The 18,753-nt window shown below is 44.1% G+C and overlaps 1 protein-coding gene and 1 long non-coding RNA gene across 3 annotated transcripts in view; both read left to right on the forward strand.

Moving 5' to 3' along the window:
- Window positions 1-6,589, forward strand: part of VAV3 (vav guanine nucleotide exchange factor 3) — a 338,168-nt gene extending 331,579 nt beyond the window's left edge. Inside the window, exons 26-27 of the mRNA XM_008704211.2 lie at window positions 3,512-3,663; window positions 4,311-6,589. Of these exons, the coding sequence (XP_008702433.2) occupies window positions 3,512-3,663; window positions 4,311-4,352 (194 nt within the window). The 3' untranslated portion in view covers window positions 4,353-6,589. The remainder of the gene's footprint in view (window positions 1-3,511; window positions 3,664-4,310) is intronic.
- An 8,419-nt stretch (window positions 6,590-15,008) lies between these two features.
- Window positions 15,009-18,753, forward strand: part of LOC103674972 — a 7,191-nt gene continuing 3,446 nt past the window's right edge. For both annotated transcript variants that reach the window (XR_571755.2, XR_571754.1), the window contains exon 1: window positions 15,009-15,082. This is a non-coding gene — a long non-coding RNA (uncharacterized LOC103674972). The remainder of the gene's footprint in view (window positions 15,083-18,753) is intronic.

Genomic DNA, 18,753 nt, shown 5'->3' on the forward strand with positions numbered 1-18,753 from the left:
AACCTGGAAGTGGTCAGTCCATGGCTATGGGGAAGGGCAGGTCACCTCTTCCATTAAATCTTCAGTAACCCAGCCTCCCTCAAGCCTATGAGCTACCGTCCTTAAGGTGAGGCCTTTCTTCTCGTGGACCCAGATGGTAGTTTCACATCCCACACAGCAGGATAGAATAAAGAACCAAAAAGAACGGTGAATTCATGTGCCAGCTGCCTTGCCAGGAAAGGTCCCACAAGCTGCCTCACAATGCCCTTGCTTATATCCCGGTGGCAGGAACTCAGTCATATAGCTGCGTAGACCTGCAGGAAGACTGGGAAATGGAGTGTGCCTTTTGGGCAAACACAGCCTGACCAAATAACCCATCACAGGGATGAAGGGGGGAATGACTATTGGGAGAAAATGTATAGCCGTGCCGTCTCTTCCTTTGCAATGGCACCATGGCATCAACAGGGAGAGGTTGATAACTGCCTAGGGAGGGACCTGCAGGAGAGCGGCAGGTGTGTAGCAGTGCAGCAGTTAAGAGCCTGGAGCCCGAAGTCCTCCTGCCTGGCTTTGAACCTAGGTCATTCTAAGATACCAAGGGAAAGCGGTATCAGTACCTTCCTCTTCGACTTGTTGGGATGATTAAATTAAATGCTGAGTATAAAACATGGAGCATGGCATTTAACACTTCAGGACCGTTGGATAACCATTGGTTTTTATTATTTAAAGTAAAAAGTTTTTGAAGGTAGAGTTTTCACATAGAACTTTTCCATACATTCCCAAAGTTGGAGGATGTATTTACTTTTCAAGATATGATAAGATTTGGAATGATTTAGAATTTTTGTGTGGGGGAATAAGCTAGCATGTGCATGCTGGGTTGGGGGTTGGGGGTGGTGCCTAACAAACCGTGTGAGTGACTTCCCTATGGGCTCTGCATGTTTCATTGACACTACTCTGTAGGCTCTTGCCTCTTATATCAGTTTTGATGTGAAGCATATTTCCATTAAGAATGTATAGGCTCCCCCTTTCCACTGGTGTCACACAGTGGGAATTGTGCATCACATCAAAAGAAGGCCATCCTTGGATGGAAGGGGTTCAAAGATGGCGCCATGGAGTGGCTATGCTGTTCACCTGTAAAGGGATAGATAGCTCTAAATTTCAGAACTAATGTCGATCAAAATGTAAAACTCTGGCTCGTCCTTTATTTAGAAATGGTGATGGGGAGAAGCGGGTGAAAGCGAAGCTTGAGATTCCAGCTTTGACTGTTTCCTTATGATTATAGACAAAGAAATAGCGGTGTTGAGATATTTTTCTGCCATTACCTAAATGCTCTTGTGCTTCTCTCTTTTTCTTTCCTTCTCTAAGCCCCTTCTTTGTTCTGTGGGTTTTCTTTTGTAACTCCTCCAGGCTACAGCTTTGTTCCCCCTTCTTCCACTCCTTTCTGGTCAGGTACTGCCTTACTGCTTGTATATGTCTTTTCCACTTGCTTCTGTTTGCAAATAAAATATTTGACTTCTGTATATGGCTTCTCGTATAGATGCATCTCCTCACAAATAGTCCCTAGAGTCGCATTCCCACCGTGTGGTCTCCTCTTCTCTGTCATGAAGTCATTGTTTGTCACGACATTTCACTCCTCTGGTCTTGTGTGTGTGCTCATGTATTTCCGTCAGACTTTTTTTTTTTTTAATTTTATCTGTTGGGGGCTATGTTGCAAGGGTTGAGGGCTGAAAGTATAAAGTGGGGAATGAACCACTCTTTTAAAATCATTAGTTTTCTTGAGGCTCAGAAATTTTAGTTGAGGAAAGCCAATGTTCACGTAGTCCCATTAAGAAAATAAACAGAACCAAACCCCCAGCTTTGTCTTCAACCAGAAAAGCAAAGTTCATGTTGCTTGGAAGGATGACTGTGCCCATTGGTTTGTGTACAGACATTCTGGTCTTAATTTCTGTCACGAGCCCGAGAATTTAATGGCTCTTTAGGTGCCACGTAGGGGAGTACATTATATGGCGAGGTCAAGTATGTTTTCTTACAGATTTTTAAAAATTAACCTGTAAGTCCCAGTGCAATCATAACCTTTAGTACCAGAAAGACCTTAGACGTCAGCTAGCAGAGACCTTTCATTTTATAGGTGAGAAACATGTGGCCTCGAGGGTTAAAGAGACCTGTGCAAGGTCGTGCAGTTACGTTGATGGTTGGTTTTTCCATCACAGGGGTGTTTTTATGTGCACCGACTCTGAGCGTAGTGCCCCAGTAATGGGACAGGTTTCAGTAAGAAAACTATTAAAGTGGTTTGTGTCCGAACCGTAAAATAAAATGACCAATTTTTACTCCCTTTACAGTTCTGAAATCTACAGCATTGCTATTCGTTTATCTTATGATACACACCTGGAGAGTAAAAGAAATGTCTGTTATCGCCAAGCCCTGAGTAATAGGCTAGCAATCCCCGTCTCCGAGCGGGCAGGCTCTTTCAGGGTAACACTAGTCGTAACCACGGCTGCCTGGGCGCTGGGAACTGTCAAAAGTCCAGATGCATGGCATTTCCCGTTTGTTTCTCTTTCTTATACTTCCGTTCCTTTACCGTTTAAGGGTTATAAAGTCCCAGCATTCCCAGGTGAGTGGTTCTCAGGATCACCGCACATATAACCGAAAACGCTTTATAACCCAAGGAGCAGCAGGCAGAGAAGCTGGTACGAAATGTGTCACAAACACTAGAGAAGAACAAACGTACAGCTGGACGGAGTTTTTCGTTCAGGGCAGGGCGGGTTAGGACCGGGAGTAAGTTGGCTCCTCTCCTACTGCAAAACCAATCTGAATATAGAAAATGAACACCCTGACATCTTTGTTTTGAGAACGTTCCTTCAGCAAAGTTTTCTATACCTGCAGTATTGAAAGAAAGAGGACAAATTGATGGTGTTTATGCATTCTTCCAGCAAAACCTGATTTTAGCTTCACATAATGAAATTCTATATAAAACAACTGAGTTTGTCCCCAAATAGTTTTAACCCAAAGAAGGGCTGGTTGGGGGAGGAAGAGCCATTTGACTAGAAGTAATGTCATGGATTCAATAGGAGAATTTCAGAGCAAAACATTTGGTTGTTTTGAGTCTCAGTTGAAGAAATTATGAGGTAAAAATGTAAAGCTTTTACCTTAGAGGTTCTTGTTAGCACTGGGTTATTGTGCTATGAGTAGGAAATTTATGCTAGTTATTGTAAATTCTGTCTCCTCCGATAGTAACTTTTAGGTATTAATTTTTTTTTAGATATTAATTTTTTTTTACGAAAACTAGTCCCTGTTTTGAGGTTCTTATGAAGAATGTAACAGAACAATGGTTCTTTAAACGTTATGACGTGAACTTGACTATACCTGATTGAATTGAAACAGCCATTGTGCTGCTTTCAAGCTCCTCCACCATTATCACTAGTCTGTAGTGAAATCATGGCTGTGCATTTTGATAGCATCTAGAACATTCATCTGCATAGGCGCTGATGCTTGTTCAATCGCAAGTCAGTTCTGACTCCCCATCATTTCTTTACAGTGCTAAGTCCGAAAGTGCTGGGCATTGCCATCGCTCGGTATGACTTCTGTGCCAGAGACATGCGAGAGTTGTCCTTGCTGAAAGGAGATGTGGTGAAGATTTACACGAAGATGAGTGCGAATGGCTGGTGGAGAGGAGAAGTAAATGGCAGGGTGAGTTGACCTCTCGATGGGCTCGTGCGGGGGAGTGAAGGGGACAGGGCAGTCATTGGCATCCCCTGCGGGCCTGGGGAGAAGCCTTCACCCCACAGAGCCGGGGCTCTGGAGCGTGGTGACGTTCGTCACCGAAAACAGGCACTCAAGAAAAATATGTTGAACGAATACGATTATGGCATAAATAAAGTTCACCTGCGCAAGTTTGATGGCTTCCTATTTGGAAAAGAATTGAGGAGCATTTTAGTTCTTTTTAGTCCAGAAGCCTCGGAGCATAAATTTTATGTGGAATACAGAATATTTATAAGAGCTGCTGATCTAAATTGGAAAGAATGGGACATAGCACCTCTGTCTTGTATCCTTTCTATAGCAGAAACGGGAAGCGTTAAGTAGGAGAGCCCTTATTACACTAATTTACATATTTGTGTGCTAGCAGATTAGAGCACTGCGTAGGCTTATTTTATTCCTCTGTCTCTATCACTCATGCCATCAGGCTTCTAGGGCAGTTAAATCAATCTTCCTTACCTACAGCGGCCATAAAACCCCAGCTTAATTGGGGTGTTATAAAAACGAAATGCTGTTAGTAGAACCCTTTGAAATGCCAGATGCAAAGTCATGTTGCTATGTTGGTTGCTTTTCTTTTTTAGGTGGGCTGGTTTCCATCCACGTACGTGGAAGAGGACGAATAAATTGCACTCCAGCGTTGCACCCTGCACCAGAAATCTCCGAAAAGGGATACGCAGAAGCCTGCACAGCATTGTGAATTAACGGAAGTGTTTAAAAAGCCACATTTCTGGCTGTTCAACCTCCTCCCTCCTCTTCCCCTCCTAAGTCTTAATGCTGGGATTTCTAAAGATGCTGGTACGGACAGATTAATGGCTGGCCTAGAGCCGTGCAAGACACAGCCTGCCAGTCTGTCATTGCCGGGGACCAGGGCAAAGCCAAAAGCTTCTTTTCCCAAAAGAGCCCTGCAAACACATTGGTTCGTGTTTCTTTTTACTCCGTGCAGTCAGACACCGTGAATGCCAGCTATTAGTAAACGCGGAACACATATTTACTTTCTTCTCACGTGCCACTCGCCAGAATCTTTGATGGTACAAAGAAGCAGAAGTTTCATTTTGCTTTTCCCAGCATGAGGAAAAATTGGAGTTTCGCTGGTGGGGCAGCCGACGGGAAAGGTCCAGCACTACTCGCGTCTTCAGTTGCCTCACAAGGTGGCTCATTGCCTGGCAAACACTTTTACCCCCAGATGTTCCTCACGATAAAACAGAAGAGGACGATGCTCAGGCTTGCTTCGTAAGTGACGTATCCCGGAGGGGTTTTAATTATTCATTTGATGTTCTGATTATATTTGCAAACTTCTTTATAAAAAAAAATACATAAAAGCGAGCGTCTTCATATTAAAATTTCACAACCTTCATGATTTCGTAGGGTTAATTTTGGAAATGTGTACTTGATGAAATAATCTGGGCTGGGTATGTTGTAGGTAGGTAGTTTCAAGTAACCTGGGTAAGGTGACGTTGTTTACAGAAATAGATGAAGGGCTATCATCGAGAGTCAGTCATTTTATAAAAGCAACATCTATGAACATAGGCCTTCCTGCCCACCCACTTCCCTGTCCCTGCAAAAAAAAAAAAAAAAAAGGACCTGGTCCATATCTGCTGAATCTCACATTTACCTGGAGTATTTACAATAGCACAAACAACTTTGCTGAGGATCTTGTAAGGGAAACACACCTGGGTCCTTTATGCATTTCTGGGACAGGAGGGTCACTGAGGCTTTTCTGGTCTTATTCGCTGTAGGCTCCCAGCTTCTCACTAGGACCTTCCCATCTGCGGGCCCTTTCGGAGTGTGTGTTAACTGGTAGAAAGATCAGTTTTGTGGTGCATTTATTTGACCAAGATTTTACTTTTTATGTGAGAAGTTTAAATACGTTCTTCCTGAGATATACAGAGTCCTCAGTCAAGGCAGTCAAGTTAAGACATTAACCTGGCCCTTTCTTGATGAAATATTTTCTCCAGAGCAGAAGTCTTGTTCCGACATGATTCAGAGAGTGTTTCATGTTTGAAGACAACAAAGCAAAACTTTAGAAGCATTAACTTAATAGAGCCAAACTAGGCACATTCGGTAGTGACCTTTTAGACACCTCTGACGTAGGAGGTAGGTGTGGCCCGCCCCCTCCCCAACCCACTTTAATGCCAGACCTTGATGTGCAGTAGACATCCCCCTTCAGAGACCTTCATGAGCTAGGACTTCTCAAAAGATAGATTCAGGACCTTTACCTCAGAATTATGTAAACTGTGATTGTGTTTTAGAGAAATTACTATTTGCTAAAACCAGTTAAGTTTTTGTATATGTGTAAATGATCACAAAATGAATTTTATAAAATGTTCTGTACAGTCAAGGTGTACCCTCGAGGTGTGCTCTTGGAGTGGATTCTTTCCTATGAAGTCTTATCTGCGACTCTGTCTCGGGAATGTTTTGTCTGTTACTGTCAGCCAAATGTCGTTACGGAGAAAGTCGCGTCACACAAATTGAAACGCTCCTGTGCACAGTACTGTAGCCTGTACTAGTTCTTTTATTGTTGTTTTAGCCGATAGACCCCCTCCCTTACGAGTGGTGTTTGGTCTTCTTGTTACATTTCACGGACCTGGGGGTTTCCTAGCAGAGGACATTAGAGCCCCCTTTCACGACATTACCCATTACGTCTTTGTCTACGTTTAATACTTTGTATTGGAAATTTTAAATGCTGCGGATTTGTGTAGATTTCTAATACCAAAGACAGAAGTAAACGTTTTTTTTCCATATGCTTTGTCTTGCCCGTATGCAGCCGTCGTGTAATATGGTGAATTAGAGTGGTATTTCACTTTGTAATGTTTTGTAAATATGTCAATACAATAAATAGTTACTACTTGCATTAAATTGATTTCTTGAGAGTTGAGTCTTTCCACGAACAAATCCATAAGTCAACATATACCAACCTCATAATAAACGTGGGACTAGAAGCCCTAATTTTGATTAGATTTATCTCGGGATTGCTGCCTCAGTTATGAACAGTGACCTGTGAGCTATGCTCGGTGGTCACGTATAACATCCGTGCTGTTCTAAATGCTTTCTGGGGACTAACTTACACCAACTCCAGACGGTAGAACCTTCATCATCTCCATGTTTCAGATGAAGAAAGAGAGGCGTCCCGAGAGGTCTGCAGCTCGACCCAGATCACACAGCTGGAAGCGTCGGGACCGGGGCTCTGACTCGGGCAGCCTGGCTTCAGAGCCTGAAGAGCCGCCACTACCCTGTCACGCTGCACCGTGTGAAGCAAAAGAGATGAGATATGTTTCTAAGCTAACATAGCCAAGAAGCAGCTATTTGATGGAAAACAGCAGTTTAAACAATTGGAGATGAACACAATTCAGGAACATTTGCCTGGTCTTGCCTCGTAGAAGAAAACCTCAAACATATTTCCCAGAGAGACTGTGTCACAGATTGCACCTTTTCTGTCTTTGATTCAAATTTTGCACAGAAAATAATGAAAGAATGAACTGCTAAACCACAAAGATCCGGAGGCACGTTTCCTTTGGCAGAACAGGCCTGCGGATTGTCCGCAGTGGGTGGGGCAGGCTGGCTCTGGAGAGGGTGGGAGCCTGTTCCCTCTAAGGGCCAGGGAAGCCTTGTTCCACAGCAGTAGCTTCTGCCTTGACGTCACCAGCACCACTGTGCTCAGAGATACAAAACCCCCTATTTCCTCATGACACAGTGAGTTATCCAGCCCCATTCCCTTCACCTGAAGAGCCTATGCCTCTCTGTTTTATCCCTTCTTTTTGACATTTACCATTTAGGTGACTTTTAGACCTTCTGTCAAATCCTCACCACCCTCACCGCCACTGAGAACTCCCTCTTTGTGTATTAGTTAACACGGGAATATATGCTTTATAACATTCCCATATGTTTTGTCTTCCGTCCAGTAATCGAAGTAAGCTACGTGGATAACGAGTCTCCAGGCCTATCTATCAGCAGTGTAGAGGAGCAATGAGAGCTTGGCGCCGGACATCAGACACCACGTCTGGGTCCGTATCCCACCCAGGCCACACAAGGCCTCAGCCAATCGGGATAACAATGGCGCCTGTTTCAGAGGACGGTTGTAAGACTCCGCTGAGGGGGTACCTATCCCGTGAAAGTGTGTCTGCCATAGCCTGAACCATTTTTGTCATCATTATCATCACTCTTGTCAGATAGATTTGCTGGCAAATTTGGGTGGTTGCCATACTAATCTTTGAATTCCGTTAGCATAATTCAGCCTTATTTTTTGGATTAAGGAGTAGAACTCTGCAGATCCCAAATTAGTCTCTCTAGGAAGGAAATTCAACCATGTGATGTCACAGGAAGAGTGGGAATTCTAGCATCCGTCAGATCTGGGTTCAAACCCCAGCTCTGCTATTGACTTTTCTGAAATCAATTTTCTGCTCTGTAATAAAGGGGGTGATTATAAATGTCTGAGGAGCTCGTATGAAAGATAACCCATAACATGAAAAAGATGCCCAGCGAAGGGCCTGGTGCATGGTGGGTACTCGAGAAGTGTTGATCTCCCCCCCCTTTATGAACTATAAAATACTCAGTAATCAAGTTATATACACGCAGCTCTTATTTCGAACACTAGAGCTAATGCTTTGTTTCTTAGACATGGTTTAATTTTGAGCATGCAAATTACAGATGGAATAAAGGATGTGTGTTCAGGAAGATTAATATGCAAACCCACAAACAATCTCAAAAGTTGAGTTTCACTGCTCCACATTATTTTCACTAGGAAAATGGAATTTTCACCCAGCTCATAATCATTTAGACTCAGTCCATTAGTCACCTCATTTTTCACTGCAGATAGTTTTCTGAGATTGGGTGGACTCTGATTAGGATTGTTAGGTCCTCACATCTCACAGACTTTGGAAGGCACCTTATTGCAAGTAATGGACAAGTCCCAGAAAGAAGGTAAAAAAGGGGATCCTATCTCTAGTTAGATGCCATCAATTAGGATTGGGGAAATAGTGATAGAAGACATACAAAAATTTAAAGTATTCTAGACCCTGGCTCTGTCAGAAAGTTCCAGAGCTTCTAGGCACAATGCAACTAGGTTAACTCAGATGTTGAGAGACCTCAGTGCAGAAACAGAATGTACACACAAGTTTCCTCGTGCCCTGTGCTTTAATAGACGCCAGGGTCTGTGCTGAGTCCTGAGCTGGGGGAAGGTGAACTCCAGAATGGCCGATGTGTCCAACCCATCGTCTACTGGCAGAGCCTTGTCCCCTTCCTCCGACAAGTGAGACTTGGCAAAACACAAGATCTTCATCTCTGAAAATGAGGAGGGTAACTGGTTGAATTCTGTTACTTTTTTGTGAAATTCTGGGGTTTTTTTCATGGTTCAGAATAAAGAAATTCAAAGACTTCATCAAAATGTGCAGGTTTTAGAATATACCAGCACTAACGATGAAAGTCAAATATCTGGTTGTATTGACAAGTAATTGCATAATCATTTCATGGCTGTCAGGAATGAGGGCAGCTCCGTGGGGCTGCCTTAGTCACGTTGGTGTCAGGGACTATCTGTGTATTGGATTCTTGTGTGGGGACTTGTGGGCACTAACTCGAGATTCTGCGGCCGAACCACTAAGCGTCCCTTGAACTTGGCCTCTTAACAGTGGAGTTCCCTGTGGATGGTTACCACTGCACCTCAGAAACCACAGCTGCTCTCAGGACCACTGGAGATTGGCCAGTTCTTGGCTGGTGACATGACACAATTGCTTGGGCACGTGTGCTTCTGGACGTCACCCCAGCACCTGCGCCATAGCTGCAGTACATTCGAGTCACTACTGCGGCACGCCCGTGGGGGGCAGACAGGCAAGTGGGCTACACGTAGTGTATGCCTCCTGCCGATAACAAACAGCAAACAGAAACCTCCGTGCATTTGCGGTCTCCGGCTCTCAAGGTCTTTCCACAGACTTCAGCGCACCAGATTTGGAGCAGCACCGGAAAGGCAGGTAGGCTGGCCTTGTTCTCTGTCCATTTTAGAGAAGAGAACACTGAGGCTTGGCGGAATGATCCGGCCTGCCCAAGGTCAGACCGATGGAAGCCTGCAGATGGAAATTCTTGGCAAAGACTCAAACCCAGGTGTCCTGGCCCCAACTCAAATCAACACTCATCTGTGATACAGTGATGCGTGGGAGCTTCAAAATTATTTCTACAACTCTTAGGGCCTTACTTCTGAGAATCATTCAGGGAGCTGCTGTCTGCACTGTGGGCAGCTGCTCAGATCCTAGGTCAGGTGGAAATGTGGCTGGGTCACAACCCTTGCATGCCTTGTCAGCGTGTACTGGTACGATTGAAATGCGTCAAAAAATTTTTTTAAGATTTTATTTTTAAGCAATCTCTACAGCCAATGCAGGGCTCGAACCCACAACCCCGAGAACAAGAGCCACACGCTCCACTGGTTAAGCCAGCCAGGTGCCCCTGAATTGTGTCACACTAATAATGACTCCAGAGTCTGATCAGAGAATGTTCTTGAGTTTTTTAGTGATTTGAATGGTCTCTCCTCGCAAAGAGAAGGGTTTTGTTGTTGTTGTTTTGCTTTATTTTCAGTGAGAATATAAGATCTGTCTTCTTTTCCCTTTTCGATATTCTATTTTTGTACTCATATGTGTAGGCAGTATACTAGGTGTTTGGTACATGTGATCTAATTTATCTCATTTAACCCTTGTAAGAATTCATAAGCACTGACATTATCCCATCTAAATCATGGAAACTCGAGTCCTGGCTGAATGAGTCTTCTACGCGAGGACTGGGTATTAAGTCATTTTGGCATGCTTTACCGTTGTATTTGACCTTTTTTGTCTAAGAAGCAACAGGGACTAAGGGGTAAGGCCCCACGAGGCCTTAGAACCAGACTATCTGGCTCAACCACTTTCTGGCTCTATGACGTTGGGCAAGTTGCTTACGCTGCTTGTTTCTCTACAGTTGAGAATGGGGTGACGATAGCACCTTGTTTCAAAGGGTTTTTATGAGGGTAAATGAAATAATATGTAGAAACAAGAGAGTTTTAAATTTGCATCTGGGCCACTATTTTTAATTAAATTTTTAATGTAACATATAAAAATAAATGTTACAGACTTTAAAAGTTAACTCAGACATGAAAAACAAAACCTCTTTTGTATGTGTCTTGGCCTTTGGAAGAAGCATCTTGAGTTCATTTCTCACATGAGTAACGCTTTAAGAATGATGTGTTAGCACAAATTGGACATGGCTCACGGCGTATTAGTCACCTACTTCTGTGTAACAAAGTACTCCAACACGTAGCAGCCAAGGACAACAAACCTTTATTTTCCCACATTTTCTGTGTGTCAGGAATCGGAGTAGATTTTTGGGTATTTCTGGCGCAGGATCTCCCATGAGGCTTCGAGCAAGGTGTCAGCTGTAGTCATCCCATGGTTCCACTGGGGGAGAATGTGCTTCCAAGCTCACTCCCGAGGGTCTCTCCACAACATGGCAGCTGGCTTCTCCCAGAATGAGCCAGCCAAGAGCACTCGAGGTGAAACTAGTCTCTCTATAACTTCATCTCAGAAGTGACAGCCCATTGCGTACGTTCTACTCTGTGCTTTAGAAGTGAATTACTAAATCCAGCTCACACTGGAGGGGAGGGGATTGCACAAGGCATAAATACCAGGAGGAAGGATCATTGGGCGCCATCCTAGCGGCTGCTTACCACAACTGGGTAAATTGAAAGATTATTTAAGCCAAGTATGCGGTCTGTGTAGAGATAGTTTGGAGAAAATTAGTTGACTAAAACTGAATTCTTGGTAAAAGAAACAAGTTTCTGACGATTTCTTAAAATCAATATTTACTGTGTTTCAGGTTCTGCAGAGAATACAGGGGTGCATAAGAGAGTGAAGTCTTCTTAGGGGAGTTCATTTTGTTCATCCTTTCTTATTTAGGAAATGCCCTTCCTGAGGCTCCAGGGTTGAGAGAAGGAAAGGGATCCAGGGAGCAGGGGGAGATGAAGAAGGAGAGTTTTCAGACACGTAGGAAGTGGGCTCAATGTCACCGAAACAGAAAAATGGAAGCAGCAGCTAGGAATGCCTTGGAAGAAGCTGTTGAAAATTTAAAATTATAAAATCCTCAGGAATCTGGCAGATCATTAGTTCATTCATTCAACTAGTACGTATTGAGCGCCTTGGACGTACTTCCCCATTCTAGGCTTTGAGGATACGGTGATGAACCTGACACAATTCTTACACTTGAGGAGCCGACTTGCTCGCAGGTGGTGACAAGCCATAAACAGGTACATAAAATAGGTACTGGTAAGTGTTACTGAGGGGAAAAAAGGAAAATAAGTGAAGAGAGTGTTATTCTATGAAGGGCGGTCAAGGAAATGATTTTTGAGCAAAGCTCAAATTTAAGTGAGAGGGAAAAATATGTAGCTGAGTGCTTGGTGGGGGGAGAGCAGCAGCCAGGTGCAGGACGGTTGGAGAGAGTTACAAGGAAGGGAATGACAGGACATGATGTCAGAGAAGGACCTCCGGCAGGCCTTGTGGTAAAGAGGGTGATGGAAGCCATTGGAAGGATGGAAGCAGGAGAATGGCGTGATCCCACTTCCGTCTCAGAAAGAGAACTTTCAATGCCATGGACTGAGGTGGAGCCGAGCCTGTGACGTCAACCCTGGTTGTCGTTTTTCTGCAAGTCGCTCCTCTATTAGCTTGCTCGGGCTGCTGTAACAGAGGACCACACGCTCAGTGGCTTCTAGTTCTGGAGGCCAGAAGTCGAAGATCGAGGTACCAGCAGGGCCAGGCTCTCTCAGAAGGCACAAGGAAAGAATGTGTTCCTGGTCATCCTCCCCTGTGTGTGTCCGAATTTCCCCTTTTTAGGTAAAGATACCAGCCACATTGGGTTAGGGTCCCACCCTTCTCCCAAATGACTTCACCTTAATGAATGACGTCTGCAACGCTCCCATGTCCAAGTGAGGGCACATTTTGTGGTACTGGGGGTTCGGACTACAACATGTGAATCTGGCGGGGGGAGGGCACAATTCAACCCATAAAGACTCTCTTTCTTAGATTCTTGGAGTATTGGCTTCCTAAAAACTATGAAAGCTTCGGCAGAGGTTGGTAGGGAGAGGGGGCAGCGTGGAAGGAGGAAAGTGCGCCAGACAGAGACAGACGCGCCACCACTCCGCAGACTGCGCCCAGGCTCTGTGCTGCTCAGCCCAGCGCGGTGTAAGGGCAGGACGGACTTTGGCAGCAATTGAAGTAGTTGGCGATAGAAACAATACCCCTTTTACCCATGTATTTTGCAGCTTCTCAGCATTCAGCCCCAAGTGAATCACCCCCCCCCCTTTTTTTTTCTCACCCTCTGTGTCAGGATCACACATCTTCTCTCCAGGAGAGGAAGGCTCCCAAGCACTTTTGTGCGATGAGCTCATTAGGAACAAGCAACCTATTTAAATGAATTAATGAAATGCTCCCGAATTCTGTGCAAATTAAACCTGCATAATATGAAGAAGGGAGGAAAAGTGTGCTGTGGTTTTGTAGAGAGGTGGGAAATGCCCTTGGTGGTTATTACACCTAATGATGAGATATTGTTGCCTGAGTGGTTTGAAGGAGAGAATTTACATTAATGATATGTGAGGAAATGAATCTACATTAGTGTAAAAGAGATTGTTTTCTTTACCTTTACTCTGTCTGGTCTACTCGTATTACACGATTTATTTTGCATTTTCCTTAAAATAACTGACACGATCCCATTTTTTAAGGTCCTGCCTCAAAGATGCCATTGCAAGAGGGACCTAAAGGAAAGAGGGAGGGATAAACCCTAAATTAACAACCCTGGAATGATGCCTTGGCTGCTGCCCCGTCAGTTCAAAGCTGCTGAGCAGAAGGACCCAAACAACAGTCAGGTGTGCTCTCCTGGGACTCCTGAGCACAGCCCGAAATACAATTAAAATTGTGCAAAATGTCCAACTTGAACTTGTAATCACAGGAGTTATTTTTAAAACAATTAGCACTTTCAAAATTCTGAAGATGTTAAAATTACATATAGTTTTTTCCAAGACAATTCTATAATACAACTAATGGGGGTGGGGATGGAAAGAACCCAGAATCAAGAATATGGCAAAGCAGGTTTAAATCTTGCCTCCTTCCACTAGTAAGCCAAGAAACTCTGAGTGACACCTCTAATCTTTCCAGGCTCAGTTTCCTCCTCTGTATGATGAAGGCATCACATTTGATCATTGCTGTGTCTACTTTTGGCTTCAGCAGTCTATCGTTCTGCATCAAACCACTCACTGAATATTTGGCCAGGGAATCAGATTTGTAAATGGGACAGAGAACCGAGGCTCCAACAAAATTGGGACAGACAGCTTTAAAGGGCAGAGACTTGAGTCAGTTTCTTCTGATTTCCACTCCCTCCACCTCATTCCAAGTTAACTTCATGTCACCGAGACAGTTGCAAGAGCCCCCATCCGTCATCCCTGTTCCCATTCTTGCCCCCACGCAATTTTTGGATTATATCATTTCATTTCCTTTTTTTTAAAGATTATTTATTTAAAGAGAGAGTGAGAGTGGGGGGAGGAGTAGAGGAGAGGGGCAAGCAGTCTCTGCGCTGAGCATGGAGCCAGACAGGGGCTGGATCCCACGACCCCGAGATCACGACCCCAGCTGAAATCAAGAGTCTGATGTTCAGCCAGCCCACAGAGCCACCCAGGCGCCCCATCATTTCCTTTTTTAAAACTCTTCAACAACTCCCTCTCTTCAGTGCATGTATTGAGTACAGACCTATGTGCATGGGTGCAGGAGACATGCGGCGGACAGAACAGACAACTCTCTGTGCTGGTAGAGCCTACCGCATGTGGCAAGAAGAGGCGGGCAGACAGCAAGCAAACATACAGGACATAATAACAGGCAGCGATAAATACAAGGAAGAAAATCAAAGCAGAGGAAGGAGACAGTGAGAGGAATGTACTACAGACATGGTAGCCATGGAAGGCTTCTCTGGGGATATTCAAACAGAGATCTGAAGAATGGAGGGAAGGAGCCATGTGGATATCAGGGCAACGCACCGTAGGCAGAGGGAAGAGCCAGGGCAGAATCCGGGGATGGTAGTTCCAAAACACAGCATGCGGAGCGCGCTTTTAGAGCAGCGTGAGCAAGGAGAGGTCGGAAGATGATAAGTTAGCTAACCTTGGACCAAATCATCTAGGGCCTTGCGGATAATGGTCAGGGCTTTAGATCTTATTTTTAGAAAAACCAGTGGAAAGTTTTGAGCAGGGAAGTGACATAATCAGATTTTTTTTCAAAGGATCATTCTGGCTTCTTGGTGGAAGTTTTACTTCAGGGGGACAAGAGTGGAAGCAGAGAGACCATGAAAGCCCTACTGTGTGACCCAGGTGAGAACTGATGGTGGCTCATACTGGGATGATGTCACAGGATGTGTGAGAAGTATTGGGATTTCAGATGTATTTTGTGTTTTTTGTTTGTTTTTCTTTTTAAAGATTTTATTTATTTGACAGAGAGAGAGACAGCTAGCGAGAGAGCAAACACAAGCAGGGGGAGTGAGAGAGGGAGAAGTAGGCTCCCAGCGAAGGAGCCTGATGTGGGGCTCGATCCCAGAATGCCAGGATCACGCCCTGAGCAGAAGGCAGACACTTAATGACAGAGCCACCCAGGCGCCCCGATTTCAGATATATTTTGAAGCTTTGCCTACGGCTTGAATGTAGAATGATGAGAAAAAGAGAATCATTAAGGCTGATGTCAACGTTTTTGGCTGAAATAGTGTTTAAGCATGTACATGGTGTGATATGGATGGGGAAGGGTGAGAGGCTAATTCAGGAAAAGCAGCGATAAATCAACTATTCAGTTCTGGGTGTATTAAGCTTAAGATGCCTGTTAGCCATCTAGGCAGAGATGTTAGGTAAGAAGTTGGGTATGAGTCTGTAGTAGGAGGAGAGGTTCGGGCAGGATTTGGAGATGAGCAGCATTTTTGAAGTCATGGGACAAATGAGATCATCTTAGCAAATGAGTGTAGGAGATGCAAGCCAATGACTGAGCCCCGGGGCACTCCAGTGTTTACAGTTTGGGTGGAGGAGACTCCAACAATGGAAATAAATCACAGAAGACCGTCCACAAACTTTCCCCACCACACCTACCAATCTAGGTCCATCTGCACCAACATCCTTCCTTCTTGTTGTTACATGAACTGCTCATGCTCCCGTTCGAAGCCACCAATTCACTGACACATGGAATCCCATTCCTTCTCCTGTCCTCAAGAGCATCATTTCAGTGATTATCCCCTTTCCATGCTGCAAATTCAGACTTTATTTCTCTACCAGACCCTTCCCATCAGGATACAAATAATCTTCTTAAAAAAATAAATAAAAAGGAAAAGCTCTATTTCCCCCCATATTCCCCTCCTGCTACTGTCTATTTTATGATCTCCTCTAGAGGAACATCCTTCAAAACAGCTGGCTAAGGTTACTAACATTAATTCTTATTCTATTGTTTTTTGAACCTACTTCAATCTGACCTTTGTCCTCAAGACTCCTCCAAAACCTTCTCCAAAAAAACTCCACATTGCCAAATCCAAAAGTCGACTCTTCACAGCATTTAAACTGCTGACCACAGCTTTCTTCTTGAAATAATTGTTCCACACAGCTCTTAGGATACCATTCTTTCTTCTTTCCTTTCCTACACCCCTAGCTGTTTCTTCCCAAACTCTAAGCCATTCAACAAGTATTTAGTGCCTACATTGTTCTTGCCACTGGAGATTCAGCAGTGAACAAGCCAACACCCTTTGTGTCATGAAGCATAGCACATTCTAGTAGGTAGAGATGGACGATGATGTTCTGGAAGCCAGATGGAGACAATGCTTCAAGAAGGAAGGGGATCAGCTGCTCAAGTGATGGTGGGAGATTGAGTAAGATGAGAGCTGCAAATTAACCTCTGGACTTGGCAGCTGGGGGTCTGATGCTAATCCTGATATGAGCTTTAGTGACTCCAGATAAAAGAGCAGGTGGAAGGAGAGGGGGTAGCAAGCATACTCTGCTCCTTGATGCATTTGGAGATGATTTCGTCTTCCTTTTCTCTAAAACATTTCCTTGCACATTTCATTTTTCAGGTCTCAGCTTAGATGTCGTTTCTGAGGAGAGTATTCTCTGGTCACCCAATCTAAATTGCCCTTCCTCCGTCATTTTGTGTCTCAGGCCCTTCTTCTTTTCCGTCACTACACTATCATGTTTATAAGTATAGATCTGAGTGTTTGAAATATACTTAGGTCTGTCCCACTGTCCCGCTATTCTTTAAGTTCCATTAAGACTGTTTTAAGCTCTGCAAAATGAGTGCTTAGGATGTTACTGGCACAATGTATTTGTTGTTTGTGTGAATGAATGAATGAATGAATGAATGAATGAACAAATGAACAAATGGCTAACCAGCCTTCTTTCTCTGGGGCTGTGCAGGATCGTGCCATGTCAACTTAGTGAGTATGGAACTACATTTCCCAGCATCCCATTTCCCTTATGTCTCCAGAGTAGTGTTGGCAAAACAAGAACTTGTGGAAAGTTTGAAAAGCAGAAGTAAAGCAATAGTTACTACTCTCAGAAGGTCTTGCAGTCAGATATATAGAGGAGAACAGTTTCAGAAGTGCCCAGGGGTTTCTGTTTATCACTTCTTTTCTCCATTCTTTACCTAGCTCTCCTTTCTGGCTACTAGACCTGACTCCTAGGTTCAAAACCAGTGTTTGGCTACTGATCCATAGAGGTGGAACTACACAGTGGCCAGAGCTCCTATAGGCCTATCAAAAAGTTTCCCCTTTGGAGCCCCAGTAGGGTCTCTTAGATTCTCTGCCAACCTGGACTTGTCTACCTTGCACCAGTGCCTCAGGAGGACTGGTTAGTGACACCATCTTGGTTCCTCCAACTCTCCTTTCTAGATGTAACTTCCCCAATATTTGCCACAGTTGTGTAAGATTTCATTTTATAGTAAATCTCTTATCCAATAACAGTCATAATGGGTCTAATTTTCTGATTAAATTTTGGTGTTTAATTTTTTTTTATTGGGTATTGGTATTGTTATCCATGGGCTCAGCCACATGGAATTCTACTCTTCAAGGCTGATCTGACCATAGCCTGTGCTGAGTGCTGAATATGGCACCAGTCCCCAGGGGAGCCAGCCAGCCATCTGATTACTTTGGACCACTTCCATCATGGAAGGGCAGGGCTTTGTTCTCCCTGGAATAAACACTTCACTCTGGAGGTGGATTAACCTTCTTTGTCCGGAGTGCTTCTGCCAAAATCGTCATCTATGGATTTACATCTACGGATTGTTCATTCTTCTATAGTCTATTGCTTCTGACCAAGGAGTTCATTTTGTAGCAAATTAAATGCAACAATGATCTTGCATTCACAGGATTGACTAGTATTACCATATTTCCCACAATGCTGAAGCAGCTGACCTGACAAAACTAAAGACTATTTCAGTTGTGGCTCCAGCTGGCTGGCAACACCGGGGTGATGTAAGTATGTAGTACCCCAGGATGTAGTTTATGCCCCGAATCAGGGACCAAGATGGGCTGTGGTTTTTCCCATAGCCAGTATTTTCAGGTCTGAGAATCAAATGGTAGATATGAGAGTGGATCCTTTCACAGTTACCCCCTTCGTGCCCCTTAGTAAAATCTTGCTTGTCATTCCTGTAGTCTTAGGCTATGCTGGTTTAGAATCTTTGGTCCCCAGGGCAGTAATGCTTTCACCAGGGGATTCAGCAAAACCATTAAGTTGGAAGGTGAGACTGCTGCCTGGTCACTTTGGGCTCTTCAAGACACTGAACCAACAGGCACAAAGGGAGGTTACTCTGTTAGGGTAATTAATCCTATCAAGAGGAAATTAAGTCATTGTTACACACTGGGTCAGGAAAGAGTGTATCTAGAATCAGAGCTCATCTGAGGCTGCCTAGTAGTGTTCTCATCACCTGTGATAAAAATTCATGGAAAGCTATAACAAATCAAATCAGTAAGCTCCATTAATGTTCAAATCCTCCATGCATGAATTTTGCCCCTCCCCCCCCC

Source organism: Ursus maritimus, unplaced genomic scaffold (genome assembly GCF_017311325.1).
Source record: "Ursus maritimus isolate PB19 unplaced genomic scaffold, ASM1731132v1 scaffold_12, whole genome shotgun sequence".
NCBI lineage: Eukaryota > Metazoa > Chordata > Mammalia > Carnivora > Ursidae > Ursus > Ursus maritimus.